General features: G+C 33.5%; 1 protein-coding gene across 1 annotated transcript; it reads left to right on the top strand.

Moving 5' to 3' along the window:
- Window positions 1-13,813: 13,813 nt before the first annotated feature.
- LOC104895627 (cytochrome P450 76AD1) lies at window positions 13,814-16,651 on the top strand. The gene is made up of 2 exons (XM_010682207.4): window positions 13,814-14,770; window positions 15,425-16,651. Exons 1-2 carry the CDS (start codon window positions 13,871-13,873, stop codon window positions 16,028-16,030), a joined length of 1,506 nt encoding a protein of 501 aa, XP_010680509.2. The 5' UTR covers window positions 13,814-13,870; the 3' UTR covers window positions 16,031-16,651.
- Window positions 16,652-19,283: the final 2,632 nt, after the last annotated feature.

The following is a 19,283-nucleotide window of genomic DNA, read 5'->3' as shown; positions in this document are numbered from 1 at the left end:
TTACACTTATTCGGAATGGAGGAAATACATAGCAATATCATCACAAATATCATAAGAGTTAATAAAATTAATTACACTTCCTAATAGTGATCATTTTCCTTTAAGGGGGGATTACTTTAATCAACGTACATTATATTATTAGTTGTTTCTATTTTAGGAAAGTGATGATTTTATAAATTAACATTCAATAATCATTAAAGAACTCATAAACAAGAAATATAGAATTTTTTTAATGTTTAATAATGATATATATTCATATCAACAAATCCAAGAAATCCAAATATGAATTACATGAATGAGATAGCTAAAAATAGTAAGAGACAACAATCTTAGAGAAATAGCAATAAAAGGCTTTAGAAGTGATGATAGTGGTAGGGGGATGGTTGGTAGCTTGGTTACGCTGAGATAAGTGTACCTAACTTTGTTTTCTTCTTCTTTCCATATTTGTCCGGCCTTTTATTATTATTTGCACGTTATTCATTATATCCATATCCTTCGTCATTTATTGGGCCTTCTTATTGTGTATATAATATTACTCCATCCGTCCCATAATATAAGTCCCCTTTCCTTTTAAAATATCCCAAAATATAAGTCTTGTTTCTATTTTCAATCAATAATTTATACCCAAAATACCCTCATGAAAATAATTTAACTCCCAAAAAGTCCTCATAATTTCAACTTCCAATACACCATTATTAATGATAGATAGAATCTCATAACCCATTAAACTACTCTACACATTAAACTATGCAATATTAATGTTAAGTTTTTATTTTTTGTTAAAAAGAAAAAAACAATGTAAGTGTTTCCCAATAAAAATGAATCTTTTTATTTAAATAAAACAAAATTCTACTTTACCTTAATTCCTGTGTAAAAACAGAATCAGGACTTATATTATGGAACGGAGGGAATATTAATACTACTATTATTGTAATCATTGAAAAGTAATATATATTTTAATATTATTTAGCTTGAATAATTGGTAAAGTTCTAGTATATAATCTACGAGTAGAGTTCATATTCTGAGATCGAATTTTGTTTACATACTTAGTTTATGACTCCCTATATAATATAGATACATTAAACTAATTATAATGGTATTTATATAATGTTTGTATCCCAATTAAAGGTAGTCATTTTTTTTCTCGAAAATAATTATCATATTATACTTCTAGGATGTATGAAAAAAGTTGTCAAGTACACAATGCCTAGATAATGAATTATATATACAACTTCAAATTATTTTTTTTCAAAATTTTTCGAGAATTACTATTGAAACATAAGTAGAGAGGGTTAATAGTTTAATACCCTGCTAGAATAATTGGAATAATGTGAAAAGCTAATTTTGTGGAAAAAAATATATTGCTATGAGGATTCCGACAAAATACAGGATAGTGACAATTACTTTTGGATGATTGGTATATAATTTATGAATATATGTAATAGGTGAGATCATACATATGAACTTATAGCTAAATAGTCAAATAGATAACATGAGCTGACCCTAATAGTCCAGGCATGAACCCATGTTACACTTACCTAACTTGTTTCATCCTTTGCCTAATTGAATAAAATATGGAATCATTAACCATCTATTCTAGCCCTTTCATTATCATGCTTGAAATTGATCTCCAGATTAAGGTGTTAGTCTAAATTTATTCTCCGTATTAAAATCTATATATATAGAAGTGAGTTCATATGAAAATATATACTTAAATGAATAATGAGAATAAATTTTACGCGCTATAACTCTTATGAATATATATATATATATATATATATATATATATATATATATATATATATATATATATATATATATATATAAAATATACGTGACATCGATTGCTCTAATATACACTATAGTACTGCACATATTTAATTATTTATATGAGGAAGGTGCCATGCATCCATTAGTAAGTGACAGACTCACCACAGGTTTTGTTGCGTAAGTCTACATTAATCTTTGTTTTTTTAGAAGCAAACTTTTTTTAAGACATTCTTATAACTTAGTTAATTAATATTACTGCATTACTGCTATTATCCGCATTGTTTTAGTTAAAGATGACATGAAGAACGTAGTAGTTACTCCTTCTTGTCTCTTATCGTATCTCAAGGTATACCTAATACTTATATATAGAAGTGTGGAGCATTAATTGGAGGGATTTATATAATGTGTTTAGCAAATTTTACTATAAACATTAAAACATGGTTATCGCTATATAATTTTATATGTGGGTAATTATGAGCTAAATTGGTTACTTAAAATAGCTTTTAAAGTTATTAATTTATTAACCAATAAGATTAGGACTAAATCTTGTTTGAGCAGGAGGAATAGTTACTATTTGTACGTGATTCATATAGGGTAGTATACATCTTAGGGATTAGTCCAAAACCAAATACATTTATGGGCATTTTGTTGTAGAATAACTCATGATTACGTTTAATTTATAATCCATTAGGAATGATATCATGTTGTATAATATGATGAACACATGTGACATACATATAGTCGGAATTAATGGAGAAAAGGCAAGCGCAATTCCTAATACGAACATATAGATTTACAAATAATGAATATGTAGAAACCCCGAAATCCATCATAAAAGAGTTAGACTCTCGAATATTATTATCACACATAAAAGGTGTCATCTAATGACAGCTATAAACATTTAAATAGTCTAAACAAAATCCTAACACAAAAATTAGGCAAAATTAAAATTTTGAAATAATTAAAATGTTGTTTTCGAGTCCTAAACGAACTTAGATAACTTACAAAGCCTGTAGGTCATCATTGCATAGCGGAGTTGGACTCGTTGACTCGTTTTTCTTTCAAAAAAATGTATTTTATTAAGCATTAATGCATTATGACACGGGAAGCCTAACTAGTAGAAATCATTTTAGGCTTTTTCGACGATGAACTTCCTCGTCGAACTGTGCAGCTAGTCGTCCTACGTACGTCAACATGTTTTGTGTACGAAACGGATGTATCATATATAATTGTGTTTAGTCATTCCAAATGATCCCCCAAAAATCAAATTCGTAAAAGGGTGATTTTCTCTTTGGTCAATATGTATTGTTTGTATCATGATCCCATTAAAATCATTTATTCAATAAATAAAATAAAAAGTAATTCAGATTACTAAAGGCTCGTTCGTTATCGTTTTTTGTTTTCAGTTTTCATTTTTTTTGAAACTGAAAAACAAAAATATAAAAACCAAAAAATGTAGTTTTCAGTTGTCAGTTTTCAAAATTGACATGTTTAGTATAAATATAACTGATTTTAAGTTTATCATTCCCCTTATATCATATGACTTTTATATTCAAAAACTAAAAAACTGGAAACTTACAACGATGTCAAAAAGATCCTAAACTTTACGTTGAAGAAACAACACCGTATACCTTCCAAAAAAAACCCCGTGGGAGAAACAAAGAGGAATATTCAGATGTATAGTTGGTGTACCAAAAAAAGCTCGACTTACACTTTGATCAGATCATCAATTTACTACAACGTAAAGAATAATGGCGCATAAAGAGAGTTGTTATAACTCATAAATAAAGTCACAAGTATTGTTACACAAACAAAACATAATGTCAGTGGAAGTCAGAAAAATAAAGGTTTTAAATTGAAAATACAACAAAATGCTAGTGAATAACACAAAGAATAACATGTTCAAATTACTTACAGATCTATCTATATATTGCTGGTTTCCTACGAAAGTTTCTTTGAAGACATTAAGATTCCTAAATCCTAACAATATCTGTTTTTTTATAATAGTTATTTTACCACAAATTATAGCACATTCTTCCATATTAATTATTGGATTATTAGGTTTAGGATCAGAGACACTGCACTTTGTTTAAGTAGATAGATATATATATATATGGAATAATTATTTATACCAACCAAGAAGAACGTGGATACATTAAAAGAGTTGAAATTACCAATGTTATAACGGATGTGAGAAAGAAACAAATAATTGAATATAAAAACAATAAAAGCAGACAACATATTTACGTGGTTCACCAATTTGGTTACGTCAACGAACAAAGAGAATATTTTATTATGTGAGGAAAACCAGATTACAGATAGAATTAGACTAAATTCGTAATCTAAAACAATTAGGTAAATAACCTATTTATACGTCCGCGTCGAAAACGTGTTTTCTGGAGAAAACGGGCCTCCGTCCCATCAGGTCGGGAGACATCCGCCCAATCGGACGGTAATTACTAATCCTAGAATCGTTGCGGGCTCGATCAGGCGAAACTCACCCGGTCATAGTTCGGTGATTACGCCCGATCGGGCGACTCCCGGAAACTGTTGTTCCCAAAAGGTCACGGTCCCGATCGGGTGACGTCGCCCGACCCGATCGGGTGGTACTCCAGAAACAATCTTTTTGACGCATTTTGACAAGAACTTTCAAGGCACAATTCTTACAACCAATGGGGTGAAAATAATATACTCCCTTCGTAACAAATTACTAACAACAATTGAATATTTTACCTCTTACATATAATATCAGATACTACAAGTAGTAATTCGTGATAGAATACAAAACTATTTTTGGGATTTTAATCAAAAGTTTAACGTAGAAAAACCCTTGATCTTTTTATCTAACCAAGGGTGTGACCAAGAACAAGGAGATGAAGCTATTTGGGCTGGAGTTGTCGTGAAGAGTGAAGACTCGATCAGCGTAAGAACAATAATCATCCACCAACTTACAAAACCCACCCTCTGTCATAATTGGGTTAGGGACGACAACGTCAAATTAAACAAGCTTTATTTCTACAAAACTACACCCTCTTAGATAATGTGCGTCAAGATGAGTAGACAATTTTTTATGATCGATCAACCAGATGTATTTCACAAATTATTAGAATAGGCGATTTAGTTTTATGTATAATTAGACGAACGGAAAATTGAATTTTTTCTAACAAATCCATTTCATTTCACTCTAAACTACACCTTCTCTTCTCCTTGTTTTTTTTTCTTGATTATCGAACTACAACCGATAATCTCAAAAAACTAACTTGGTAGTCTTACCGAACGGATTATTACACTAGTCACTAAATGGATCAAAGAATATCATTACTGAATAGATTAAACTGATCACAAAATAGATTAATTTGGTCTCTAAATAGATTGAATTAGTTACTATATTAAAAAAGGTGACATGTTCTCTTCTTAATATTGGGCTTGGATCGTGCCTAATTCTAAATTAAAATTAGACGGTCTCTTACAAAACTACCTGAATAAGTTTTTGCATTTCTTGGAAAACGTAAAAATGAGATAAACAACTTTGTAAGTAATATTACTTTCCCTATTAACCAAACCATAATCATGAGATGCTTTATATTTCCTTCGTTCTTATGTATTTTTTTTATTTAGATATTTTTTAAGAGAGAAAAAAGTAATGTAGGAAGAACAAATAGAAATGAAGCGAGTAATAAAAAAAATTAGAATAAAACATTTAATTATGAGATCAATAACAATTCAAGAGAGACAAGAGGACCTAAAATTACAATTTTGTTAGAGGGCTATTGTTATTGATGGGTAGGAAAATTTATTCTTTATTTAAGTATGTTTAATTTGGGGGGTCCATGCCCAAACATGCCTCATAAACTAACAACTTAAACCAATCACATGCGTACAGCTTTTCATGTTGTACTTCTTGGTACCAAGTTCATCATTTTGTGTGCTTGTAAGAATATCATACACAGAAAATTGGAAATAATTGGGGGTTGTCCGAAACTGGTGATATTGTCATAATCGTTGTTCATTTTGTCCCTTAAGCAATTGATCGGGGTTTGATCCTCAATTTTTGGGAATGAAAAGATATTATTGGCCAGCCTTTTAAACTTGGTTCGCTAAATTTAATCTCAGCTTTTGATTATTTTAAAATAATTCGAACTTTGAGAAATACTTTCTCAAAATAATTCAAAATTTTATATTTCTTTCATATAAAATACCCAAAAAAATTGGTGATGGCATGAAAAATAAAAATTCTGATTATTTTGAAAAACTACGCTCAAAAATTGAGAATATTAAAATATATTCAACATTGAAATTTAGGGCCTGTTCTCTTCGGCATAAAATAGCTGAACTGAACTGAACTGAAATGAATAGTGATGTGTGAGAGTAAAAGTATTGTCAAGAGCTGAACTGAACTCAGGGCCTGTTCTCTTCGGCATAAAACAGCTGGACTGAACTGAACTAGACTGAACTGAACTGATCTGAACTGAGTTGAACTGAACTGAACTGATCTATACTGAACTTATCTGAACTGAACTGAACTGAATTAAACTAAACTGAATGGTGATATGTGAGAGTAAAAGTATTGTCAAGAGTTGAACTGAACTAAACTGAATTGAACTGAATTGAACTGAACTGAACTGAAATGAAAATAAGCTGGGGAGAACAGGCCCTCAATTGATCTGAACTGAACTGATCTAACTGAATTGAACTAAACTGAACTGAAAATAAGGTGGGGAGAACAGACCCTTAGCGAATCGGCCAGATGTTGGATTATTAAAAATCAATTTTTCCTTGCACTTTAATTTGGTTTTTTATTTTATTTGGTGCATTATATATATTGGGCTGTCAATAATTTGTTTTCACGCTTAGAAATCAATTCAGTCACTTTCTCCAAATGATTTGACCTTATCTCCTCCTTAAGTAAATCAAATCCCAAAGGCCAAGCCATGACTTGAATTGGGCCCATATCTAACTAAATTTCAAAACCAAAATACCAAGATACCAAGATGGGAATGCTGCGTCTACAAGTACAAAAGCGTGGGCCAGATATGCAACCTACGCCTTGGGCCCTATAATTGGGCCGTCTTGGCCTGGTTTGCAACCTGTTGCCGGAAAAGCCCATAGAAAATTTTCAATCTTTTTATATTTTATTTTTGAGGTGGATTTTGTCATATTTATAGTTTGGTAATTTTTACAGCCAATCTTCCCCGAAAAAACACATCAGCAATAGATAGGTAGCCATTATCAAAATCTTAGCCGGAAAATTGCATGCAAGTATTTCGTGAGTTAACCTTCAAAAATTATTAAAAAGACGGTCTAATTTTAATATAAAAGTAGACCTAGTCACTAAATGAATTAAACTAGTCACATAAAGAAGTTAATTTAATCACTATCGGACTATTTTTTTTTTTTAATATTAAACTTACCATTGCCTAATTTTAATTTAAAAGTAGGTGGTCTCTTATAAGACAAATTCAATCCTTATACTTTTTGTTTGTTAGGTTGTGGTTGAAAAGAAGTTAGGATTCAAACGTGAATTAAAACCCTAAATTTATTTAGTAAGTGTATTCGAATCATTTTTGTGGATGTGTTCCAAAAAGTTAACCTTTATAATAAAAATACAAATAAAATATAGAATATTTGAATGAATTTTATATTTTCAGTAACATTATTAGGTGAAATAAAACTAAAAAAAGTTTAATTGACACTTAAGTACATACACTTAGTACCCCGGGCGACCCAAACTGTCAGCATCCAATTCTTAACAAAAATGATCACTAAACCTCAATCTTCAGCTGACCAACGTTTGGGTACATTATTTATTATGTGACACTTGTGCCATTGCAAGTATCTCAATGTGTTCTCATGCTCTTGCAAATAGAGTGGTTTTATCATAACATATAAAATTTGAATTCCCCTTTTATTCCCAAAGGAAAATTTGTCAACAGCTATGTACAAAAACGTTTTTATCATTTGTAAAGTTACCTAAAATTTAGTATTTTATGTATGGGTATTGGTTAAGACCTAAGAGGGACTTGTTCTCAAAGAAAGAGGTAACGGAGGATGAAACCAAAAGAGCTGCAACACTAAGAGCATGGTCAATTGTTGATCTAAGAGGGGGTACCGAATTTGAAGATTAAATACTGCAAGCTCTATCATAACAAGATCGCAGATGGACTAGCGAAGAAGTGTCGTATTAGTAACGATAGTGCAAATGTAACTAGGATTTTTTCCTACTCCTAATCATTGTATGATGTTATACCTTGTGGAATGTAAGAATGCTTAATTAATTTGTATGGTTACTTTATTTAACAAAAAAACAATAAAAAAAAATTGTTGATCTAAAATTTTGGATCATCTATCCTTTTAATAAGAAACATGTACACACAATAACTAGCCACAACAACAATAACGAGAGAGTACCAATATCGTATTCGTATGGTGAAGAAAAAAAAGTTTTTTCACAGGTATAAATCTGTAAGATCTCTTAGATAAGGTGGATTGACTTCCTTTTACAAGTACGAATCTTAGGGAAGTTAAGTGCCTCTTAATTGCTCCACTAAAGTGATGAATCACATTATGGACTAAAAACTTATGGGTTGACGAGTACACCATATATAATTGGCCCAAATTAAGGCGATCTATATGTGGCCCACGTACTCTTAACTCAAGAAAATCATTAAAAGCTACATGATCTAAAAATTGACCTGGATTTGATTCAGAAAGACGCATATAAGAAACTAGAAGTAAAAAATGTTAAGTTATATACTTCCTCCGTTCTGTTTTAAATGAAACATTGGAGGAAATGACATTATTCACTGATCAATTTTAACTCCAATTTATCGCTATTATATAAAGAAGGATAATGTTATATGTAGCCCTTAGGATTCATGACAAAATTTCACATCATTTGAGGTAATAAATGCTTGATTCAAATTTTTATTTCTATTTTAAGCCTCTTATACATAGCCCTAACTCCTAAGGGCTACGTATATCATTTTCCTATAAAGAAAAACATAGTCAAGTGAGATATTGTTAGATTCATCTCGATGCATACTATCAAAATATAACTTTTTTATATTTTTTACGTGTACACAACTAAAGATATTAATGACTAAAGAAGTGTATTGGGTTGCGTGAAAAAACAAACGTTTCATTTAAAACGGAACGGATGAAGTAACAAATTAGCTAAACGCGTGATTTAATGCTTGTGTAAAAGTTTGCACCACTAAATTAATACTTATATTAGTTTGAATATATTTACGGTTTATCAAAAGCCTTAAACTAAGAGCTACTGTTAATCACACGTCTAATAAGAAAACAATTGAATAATCTTATATTAGGATCAACAATTTGAAATTCCCAAAATGGTACTCCCTCCGTCTCATAATATAGTGCTTCATTTCTATTTTGGGTGTCCCAAAATATAGTGCTTGGTTCTATATTTAATTCCATAATTTTTTGTGATTTGCCTAGAAAAATCGTGCCATCATTATTTGTTTGCTTCTTGAAAATAGTTTTTTTGCTTTGTTTATTCAACCCAAGGGTTGCATTTAATGCTCTTTTACCAATTATTCTTCATTCTCTCTCCTAAGATCACCTTTTTCCACACAATATTTATTTTAATAATAAAAAGTTTTTACTTTCCTCTTAGATTCTATTTACCTTAATTCCCGTGAAAAAATGGAATCAAGCACTATATTATGGGACGGAGGGAGTACAAAGTTTATGAAAAGATCACGTATCATCAACCTTGCTGAAGTTCAATGATCTGTTCTCATCAAATGCACATGAGATTGTGGAAGGGGCTATGTTGATGTAATTGAATAGCTACCGACTTGGACACTAAAGGAGGGTGGCTCAGAACTCAGAAGATCTTGTAGTGTTTATTCTACCTTGTTTTTATATACTTCCTCCATTTTTAAATACATGCAACATATTAACTTTCATCCCGTTTTTTATACAAGTAATACAATAACATATTGACTTTCACACATGTTAATGCACTATTCTTATTGTAAATCTTTTCAACAATCGACTAGTAAAACTTAAAAAAAGTTGATATTTTGTAAATAGATTTTAAAGCTAAGCAACAATATATCATATGACATCATTTGTATATACTTTCTCTGTTTCACAATAAGTGAAGCAATTTTCTTATTTGGAATAATCATAATAAGTGAAACCAAGCTCTAAATGGTAAAAAAAAGTTCACTCTTATTACAAATATACTATCAAAAAGTAAGAGGGGGCCATAATTTCAATACTTTTTTACTCTACTTTATTGTGGTCCCAGCTTTCTCTTTCTAAATTCCTTGGTAACTCCCCACTTTCTTTATGTTTTACTTATTGTGAAACGGAGGAAGTATATATTAGCTAACTTTGTCTGAATAATGTAAAGTTTCAATATTGCAGGTATTTGGAACCTTAGATGGAATTAGAGGTGGGCATGGACCGGCCAGACACGAGCCCGCTCGAGACTCGGTCCGACCCGGCCCGTTGTTCGCTACGTAGACCGCGGGTTTGTCACGGTCAAGAAATGTTATTTCAGGCCCGCATCGGCACGAGCCCGCGGGCCGAACACTCCTTTCTTTTGTTTTTTAGCCTAAAACTGTAAAAAAAATACAAAAAAACAACATAAAACACGGACTAGGCCCGCAGGCCTAGGCCGGACCATGGACAAATCTGAAATTTCCAGCCCGACCCGCCATTTCCCAACTCCGCCCATGGCACCAGGTCTAGATGGAATGCTGTTACAAAGTTGTATAAATATGGTCTTATGGAGGCTTAGACAAATGAAAAGTGCACATAATAACATCATACTCAAATCCTTTAGACCAGTTTTTCAACCACCATCGATCACTTGAATAAGATATTATTATCAATTAATACATTGGCGCAAATAATATTTTTCTTAGTGGATGCAACTAATTATTAAAGACATTTTACTAAAGGATATCATTTGGAAATCCTAATATTTAGCCATTTTCTAATTTCTATCATTAGTACACCTCCTGTCGGTTGGTGACATGAATTATTTTAGTAGTATTTCATATACTAAACTACCTTACTAAGTAGTAATATGTTTTCAGTGACAAGAAAGTTGCTAGTTGACACAATGACACTTATTAAGTTCTTAACTGTTAATAAAGTGGTGGTGAATGTTAATAATGCGAGCCTTGACAAAAATGTAGACGATTGTGCGTGCCACCACATTTATGGTTAATGGAATAATGGTCGTCAAATTTCAAATGTAGGAGTATGAGGATCGTGTCGTCCGTGATGCTTAGACGCATGGCTTAGCCGCCTGCGTGACTGCGCTGTTTACTCTTTAAAAGATTCACTTAACTTTTTGACTTGTCAAGATAGTGCTATATAATTAATATATTTTTAGATGCAATTCTATGAGTATAGCACGAATTTTCTTTGTTAAAAGGTATCCATACATCACTACCGGATGGTACTTGGTATGGGTGTAAATGAAACGACATTGTTCAAGATTAATTCGCTTAAAAGTTGATTTGAGAGCTCGATTTCAAATGTTAACGAGATAAGTTGAATAGCTTAGTACTCGACTTGAAAACTCGTGAGAAACTCGAATATTCAAGTATATATAGCAAAATACTTAAATTTAAGATTTTTCTGGCTACCTTAGGATAGTTGTTAACACGAATCGGTAACAAGTTGTTCGAGATTTACTCGGTTAAAACTCGACTTGAGTTAGTTTAACTCAACTCGAGCTCGACTCATAAGCCAAACGAGTCGAGTCAAGGATAGATCCGGTCCCGTCTGAAATTAGGTTATCTAGGTTAAGCCTGGTCTTGATTACAATCGTCCAACTAGTAGGTAGGTCATGGGCCGAGCTTCGACCGCATCGTCATGGAAACCTAATTCTAATGAACTAATCTGAATTCAATTGCACAACACACCTGAGCCCAGCCGGCGTGCATGTCTGGTGACAAGTTCCTTCCCACTCAATCTTCAACAAATGTATAAATAAGAAAACTCTATATAAAAAAGGTAGGATACCTCTAAACTACCAATGTGGGATAATGAATTTTTTATTGTTTTAAAGCAACACTTAGAGTGAGAAATAATATCACTCAACTGTACTACTAACTCCAACATAACCCACTTGCGTATTCTCTAACTTCTTACTATAATTTTTGTTGAATTGTGTAAGATTATATAAGGGTGAGAATATTGGGAGTCTTATGGCTAGACTCAACAAGACTCAACTATATTTGAGTAAAGTCTTGAGTTGGGTTTTGAATTTTGATATTCATGACTCCTCTCAAGACTCTTGCCATGCAAAGGATATATTTTCTGGTCAGTAAAAAAATGTCATGTGTCATCTTTTTTTTTTTTGTGTAATGAGTTTGAAGAGAGTATGAGGAATAAAGTATAAAATTGGAATGAGTCTATAGATTTAAAAATTAGTGAAAAACTGATGTGACATAGTCTAAAGTTTAGAGTTGAGTCTGAGGGATAAACTCACCTTAACGCTTAAGGGCTAGTTAGGCAATGCTTGCCAGTTGCCACCACAGCCTATCTACGTCAAAGTCAGTGAATCCCATTGCTAAAAGTGGAATGTGTTGTATTTGGAGAAGTGGAGGAGAATTCGCATTTGAGAAACTAGCTAGACTGTGGGTGCCAAATTAAAGTAGGCTACACTTCTAATCTTCTAGCCGGCAAGGCTAAAGTTGGTAAGGTGGGGTGCGGCTAAAAAGTGCATATGAACTGCGTAGACCAACTAATAATGATGTAAATTAGGACAACTTTCAAAATTCGATTGAAAGTAGAGGTCTATAATTAATTAATATCTTATCATCTTTACTCTAAAGCAAAAATAATTTCGACTTCTTATTTTGGGCTCTTTCAGGAAATATGGGACCAAGTTTGGTGCACACCTTCGTGCACTTTTTTTCTTGATAATTATGGGTTGTTTGGTAAGCATATTAGTAAAAGTTTTTGGCTTTTTGTATTTTGGTTGATGTTTATCTAATGTTGTTTATTGTTACTAGTCTTACTACTTTGCAATCACGACCAAAAATCACCTAGAATATCGGCGGCTAAACAAGTGAACAACCCGCAAAATTAATCACAGTTGAGTAAAATGATTTTTCTAGATATAAGAATGGCTATAATCTCAACCACTTATCAACTTATTTACATATGAACAATGTATATATATGCATGCTTCTTTAGTAAAACTATAAATAATACATATATACTCTGGTCCAAGAAATTTTGTAGGGAATTGTAAAAGATTAACTTGCTACACTGGCAAAGTACATGCATATGCATATAATGCTAGGAAAGAATAAGATAAAAATAACGAAAGATTATAAAGGAGCGCGCCTATAAATAATTATACGAATAAGAAACACAGAGATAGATTACATACCATAAGGAAGAAATTTTGACAAAAGTGAAAGGTCGAATAGCCCAAAATAGTTAATATTATTCGATCTTTCAGTTTGTAATAATCGGTAGAAATCGAACTTGTAATCTTAAAGGTAAAAGTTAAAACTTTACCAATTAGGCAATTTTTTTTATATAAATTGGTAAGAAGAATTTTCTCTAAACTGCCCTCGCACAGGACCCCCACCCAAAAGTCCATTACAAGCCAGACAGGCAGACACTCCCCAACCCCCCTCACCCCTTAAATTCCAAGCAAATAAATGCTTGGGGTAAGAATTGAACGCTAGACCTTGTTAGGAAAGATGGAAAAACTCACCACTTGAGCCAACCCTAATTCCTTATCAATTAGGCCATTACGTACCTCAAGTACTACATGGTATATTAAAACAATACTACCTAATAACCAAATACAGCATGAAACTGATTGTTATTATACACGATTTATTAAACTAATTTAGCAAATTTTCTTGACCTTCTTGCTTATGTGTCATGGCTGCTGAACTAGTGAACTAATAGAAAGACATCGAAGTTGACCATCTTTTTATAACCAAGTCAAGACTCAAAGAGTTGGAAACTCCTTCGACTACAACACTCTAATAATACTCACTCTATATATATACATACACACCCATCTACCATCTCAACCAAAAAAAAAACAGCTAAACACCCAAAAAAAAGTAACACAAAAAAATGGATTATTACACAACTTTGCTAATTTTATGCTCCATTTTTTTTGCTTTCTTCCATATTTACAAGCTCATTTCACCCTCCTCAAAACTTACTTCCAATGATTCAAGGCTTCCTCCAGGGCCTAAACCTATACCAATTTTAGGAAACTTGTCACATCTTGGAGATTCACCACATCTTTCATTAGCTAATCTAGCTAAAACTTATGGCCCTTTAATGTCTCTTAAATTCGGAAGTATAACAACTATTGTTGTATCTTCATCTATAGTAGCTAAAGAAATGTTCCAAAAACATGACCTTACGCTTTCTAGTAGGCATGCCTCGGCCGCGGTACGCGCAAACGGGCACGATAAATGCTCTATAGCATGGTTGCCCGTTTGCGCGAAATGGCGGACTTTGAGAAAAATCGCAGCCCTTCACTTGTTCTCAAGTCAAAAACTCGACTCGAGTCAAGCTCTTAGACAAGAAAAAGTGTCTAAACTTATTGATTATGTTAAGGAATGTTGTAATGTAGGAGAAGAAATTGATGTTGGTGGAGTAGCATTTACAACTTCGCTTAATTTGTTATCAAACACGTTCTTTTCGTTCGATTTAGCTAGCTATAATTCTAGTGATTCAGGAGAGTTTAAGGAGCTTGTTTGGAAGATTATGGAGGAGATTGGAAAACCGAATTTGGTTGATTGTTTTCCTATGTTAAGGTTCTTAAGTGTGTTTAGTGTTAAGGGTAAGTTACTAGGGTATGATAATAAATTAAATGAGGTTTTTGAGAATATCATACAAAAGAGGTTGCAAAATTATTCTGGAGATAGTTCAAGTGGTGGTGATGTGTTAGATACTCTTCTTAGACTCATGAAAGAAAATAAATTAGACTTGGATCTTGGGGATATTAAACATCTTCTCATGGTAAGTCCAATTTAATTTGAGTTAATATAATCTAATTTAATTCAAGCATCTTGTATAGGGTTGGCAATCAGGTCGAGTTGGGTCGGGTTCGTGTTCGGATGCGATCGATAATAAATGGGTCAAAATCCCTCAACCCAAACCTAACTCAATTAATAAACAGATTGAAAAACTCAACCCTGATCTGATCCATTTAATAAACGGATTACACGTACAATCCGTTTAACCCATTTAATACATTATATTATTATTTTCTTAAAAAACAAAATGAGCAAGTTTACCACTAAAAGTATGCATGTCTAGAGTTTCTTGGAATAAATGTGACATATTTTAGAGATATTTTACTATATTTTAACCAAAATTTAGGTTTATCAATATATTTTTCGAGAATTTTCTATATGTTTAAGTTAATCAGATCAAAGTAGGACATTTTGAGGTCGGAAATGTCAACCTCAACCTAACCCTTTTAATTAAATGGGTTAATTGTGTCAACCCATTTAATTAAATGGGTCAAAAATTCAAACTCTATTCCACTTATTTCGGGTTGGGTTTGGATCGGGTTGTAGGGTTGGGTCAACTTTTGCTAACCCTAATCTTGTGTAATAAGTTTTGTATTTGGACTGATCATGATTACATGTTATGTCGTATGTGGAACAGGATTTCTTTACAGCCGGAACAGATACTACTTCGAGTACATTAGAGTGGGCAATGACAGAACTCCTACGTAACCCTGAAAAAATGGCAAAAGCTCAAGTTGAATTAGAGCAAGTCCTAGGAAAAAACAAGGTTGTAGGAGAATTCGATATCCCAAAGCTTCCTTACTTACAAGCTATAGTGAAGGAGACATTAAGAATGCACCCACCAACCGTATTTTTACTACCACGTAAAGCAAACAATGATGTAGAATTGTATGGTTATGTTGTGCCTAAAAATGCACAAGTTTTTGTTAATGTTTGGGCTATTTCAAGAGATCCTAATCATTGGGAAAATCCGAATTTGTTTTCACCGGAGAGGTTTATAGAACACGAAATCGATATGAAAGGACAAGATTTCGGACTTATACCCTTTGGAGCAGGAAGAAGAATATGTCCAGGAGATATGTTGGCGTTTCGAATGTTGAATCTTATGTTGGGTAGTCTTCTTCATGGTTTCAATTGGAAGGTTGGAGATGGGATAAGTCCACAAGATTTAGACATGACTGATAAATTTGGGATTACTATACAAAAAGCAATACCTCTTCGTGCACTTCCAATTCCTAAGTAAAATTAAGGAGGAATGGAAGAAATGGAACATATATATGCTATGTTAAATAAGGCGGATGATTCATTTTATTACTTGATTATATGGTTATCAAAGTACTTCGTAAGGGGGAGTTATGCGTCCAATCTTGACTCGTAATATCTCAAATATGTTACAGTTACACAATCCTGGTGAGATAGACAAAATATTTTCTCCGTTTTGAAATAAGTGAAACACTTCTCTATAGGGGGAGTTATGCGTCTAACCTTGACTCGTAATATCAAATATGTTACAGTTTCACACTTTGGTGAGATAGATAAAAAGTAATTCTCCCGTTCTGAAATAAGTGTAACACTTTTATTAAAAAAAACTCTCATATAAGAGAGAAACGTGTTTCACTTATTTCAAAGCGGATGAAATATAAAATAGTACTCTCAAAGTCTCAAGTGTAAGCGTGAGAAGAGAAGACATGCTATAAATTTCACTTCACCAAATAAGTATGAAGAGAACTTTAAATTTACTTCTCCCTCCTTCCCATATTATAATGATTGTTTCTCTATTTTGAGTCAAACTTAGAAATGTTTGACCAAATATTCTCACTTGTATATAAAAAAAAATATATTCATATGACACCTTGTTATATTCGCCTCAATGTATAGTTCATAATATCAATTTTTTATATTTTTATTACATAAAAAATCGAAAATATCGAAAGTTAAAGGTGTGTTTTGAAAACCGTTAAAAAAACAAGTATTATATTATGGTAAATATGTTTTTACTATACACCCCAAGTGTGAAGTGTCTGATAAAGTTGGAGGGTTACACGAATTTAGCACTGAAGAATGCCCAGATAACCTATACTCCTAAGTCGTAAGTCTAATACAATTATAAGACAGACCAAAAAAGCGCAATACCGACAAATATTAGTGGTTCTTTTTTTTGGTTTTTTTGAGGGGAATATATATTAGTGGTTCTTTGTTATGTGTAATACATGTGGAGTTATGGGCTTTACTAAAGAAATGCAATATACGGGTTGGCTTTCAATGCACCAAAAGTCCAGTATTTTTATCGAAAAGTACTACTCTCGCATCACTCCGTTTGGTTTATCCCCATCAATTTTGTTTTTCAGGATATTTTTGGACTTTTTCGAGTCTAGTTATATATTCTCCTGATACATGTTTAGGAAAGTTAAAGTGCCTTGTGACATTGCGCGGGTGCTTGGCACCATTTGTGTTGCCTCGAAAAACCTTTGAACATCCCATTTGTTCATTTCTCGTGAAATCCAAAATTACCTTGCAATGAACGTAAAGACACCCATAAATTCGTTCCAAGCCACATGACTTCTTTCCAATGACCTCCCATACCCTAGGAGGCATCCCGTGGTTCGGAGCTTGAGCTCCAAGAAAGTCCGAAAGCATGTATTATAATCTTCAATTTTGGCTGTTTTTGCGACATTTTTGGACTTCTTCGGGCCTGCTCATATTTTCTCCCGAAACATTCTTAGGAGTGCCGACGTGACTTGTAACGTTGCACGTGTGCTTGGCACCATTTGCATTGCCTCGAAAAGCCTCTGAACACCCAATTTGTTCATCTCTCATAAGACCCAAAATTGTCTCGTAATGAATGTAAAGGCATCGATATATTCCTTCCAAGCCACATGACTCCTTTCCAATGACCTCCCATGGCCCTAGGAGACATCCTATGACGTTTGGAGCTCGGGCCTCGGAAAAGTATGAAAGCGTGTATTATAACTTTCAATTTTGGCTGTTTTTGCGACATTTTTGGACTTCTTCAAGCCTAGTCATATTTTCTCCGAAACATTCCTAGGAGTGCCGACGTGAATTGTAACGTTGCGCAGGTCCTTGGCACAACTTGCATTGCCTCGAAAATCCTCCAACATTCCATTTGTTCATTTCTCGTAAAGTCCAAATTGCCTCGAAATGAACGTAAAGACATCCACATATTTGTTCCAATCCACATGACTCCTTTCCAATGACCTAACATGACTCCGAGAAAGTTCAAAAGCGTGTATTATAACCTTCAATTTTGGCTGTTTTTCAGACATTTTTCGACATCTCTGGGCCTGTTCATATTTTCTCCCGAAACGTTTTAGGAAAGCCGACGTGACTTGTAATCTTGCGCGGGTACTTGGCACCATTTGCATTGCCTCGAGAAGCCTCTGAACACCGCATTTGTTCATTTCTCGTGAAAACCAAAATTGCCTCAAAATGAACGTAAAGGCATCCACATAGTCATTCCAAGCCACGTGACTCCTTTCCAACGACCTCCCATGCCCATAGGAGGCATCCGGTGGCGTTCGGAGCTCGGGTCCCGAGAAAATCTGAAAGTGTGTATTATAACCTTCAATTTTGGCTGTTTTTGGGACATTTTTGGACTTCTCTTACCTTGGTCATATTTTCATATGAAACATTCCTAGGTTAGCCGACGTGACTTTTAAGTTTGCCTAGGTGATTGGCATCAGTTGCGTTGCCTCGAAAAGCCTCTAACACCCCCATTTGTTCATTTCTCGTGAAACATAAAATTGCCTCGAAATGAACGTAAAGGCCTCCACATATTCGTTCAAAGCCACATGAATCCTTTACAATGACCTCCCATGCCCCTAGGAGGCATCCCGTGGCGATCGGAGCTCGGACACTGGGAAAGTCTGGAAGCGTGTATTATAACCTTCAATTTTTGTTGTTTTTGGGACATTTTTGGACATCTCCGGGCCTGGCCATATTTCCTCCCAAAACGCTCCTAGGAAAACCGAAATGACTTGTAATGTTGCGCGGGTGCTTGGCACCATTAGTGTTGTCTCGAAAAGCCTTTGAACACATTATTTTGTTCATTTCTCATGAAACCTGAAACTGCCTCGAAATGAACATAAAAGCATCCACATTCGTTCCAAGCCACATGATTCATTTCCAATGACCTCCATGTCCCTTTGAGACATCCCGTGGTGTTCGAAGCTCGGACCCCAGGAAAGTCCAAAAGCGTGTATTATAACATTCAATTTTGGTTGTTTTTGGGACATTTTTGGACTTCTCCGTGCGTGGTCATATTATCTTCCCAAACATTCCTAGGAAAGTCGATGTGACTTGTAACATTGCGCGGGTGCTTGGCAGATTTGTGTTACCTCAAAAAAGCCTTTGAAAACCCCATTTGTTCATTTCTCGTGAAACTCAAAATTTAAAATTAATTAATTGTTGTTGCATAGAAATTTGTTGTAGTTTTGTTTAGAACCGACAAAAGATGTATATAATAGGGCATAGACTGT

The sequence above is a fragment of the Beta vulgaris genome, chromosome 1, assembly GCF_026745355.1.
Source record: "Beta vulgaris subsp. vulgaris cultivar EL10 chromosome 1, EL10.2, whole genome shotgun sequence".
Lineage (NCBI taxonomy): Eukaryota > Viridiplantae > Streptophyta > Magnoliopsida > Caryophyllales > Amaranthaceae > Beta > Beta vulgaris.
The sequence above is the reverse complement of the archived record's forward strand: the minus strand, read 5'-3'. Positions and strand labels throughout refer to the sequence as shown.

Bases quoted from the DNA above. Each gene is read 5' to 3' on its own strand.
- LOC104895627 (XM_010682207.4), top strand. From the start codon at position 13,871: ATGGATTATTACACAACTTTGCTAATTTTATGCTCCATTTTTTTTGCT. The intron at 14,771-15,424 runs GTAAGTCCAATT...TATGTGGAACAG, and splicing joins ATATTAAACATCTTCTCATG to GATTTCTTTACAGCCGGAAC.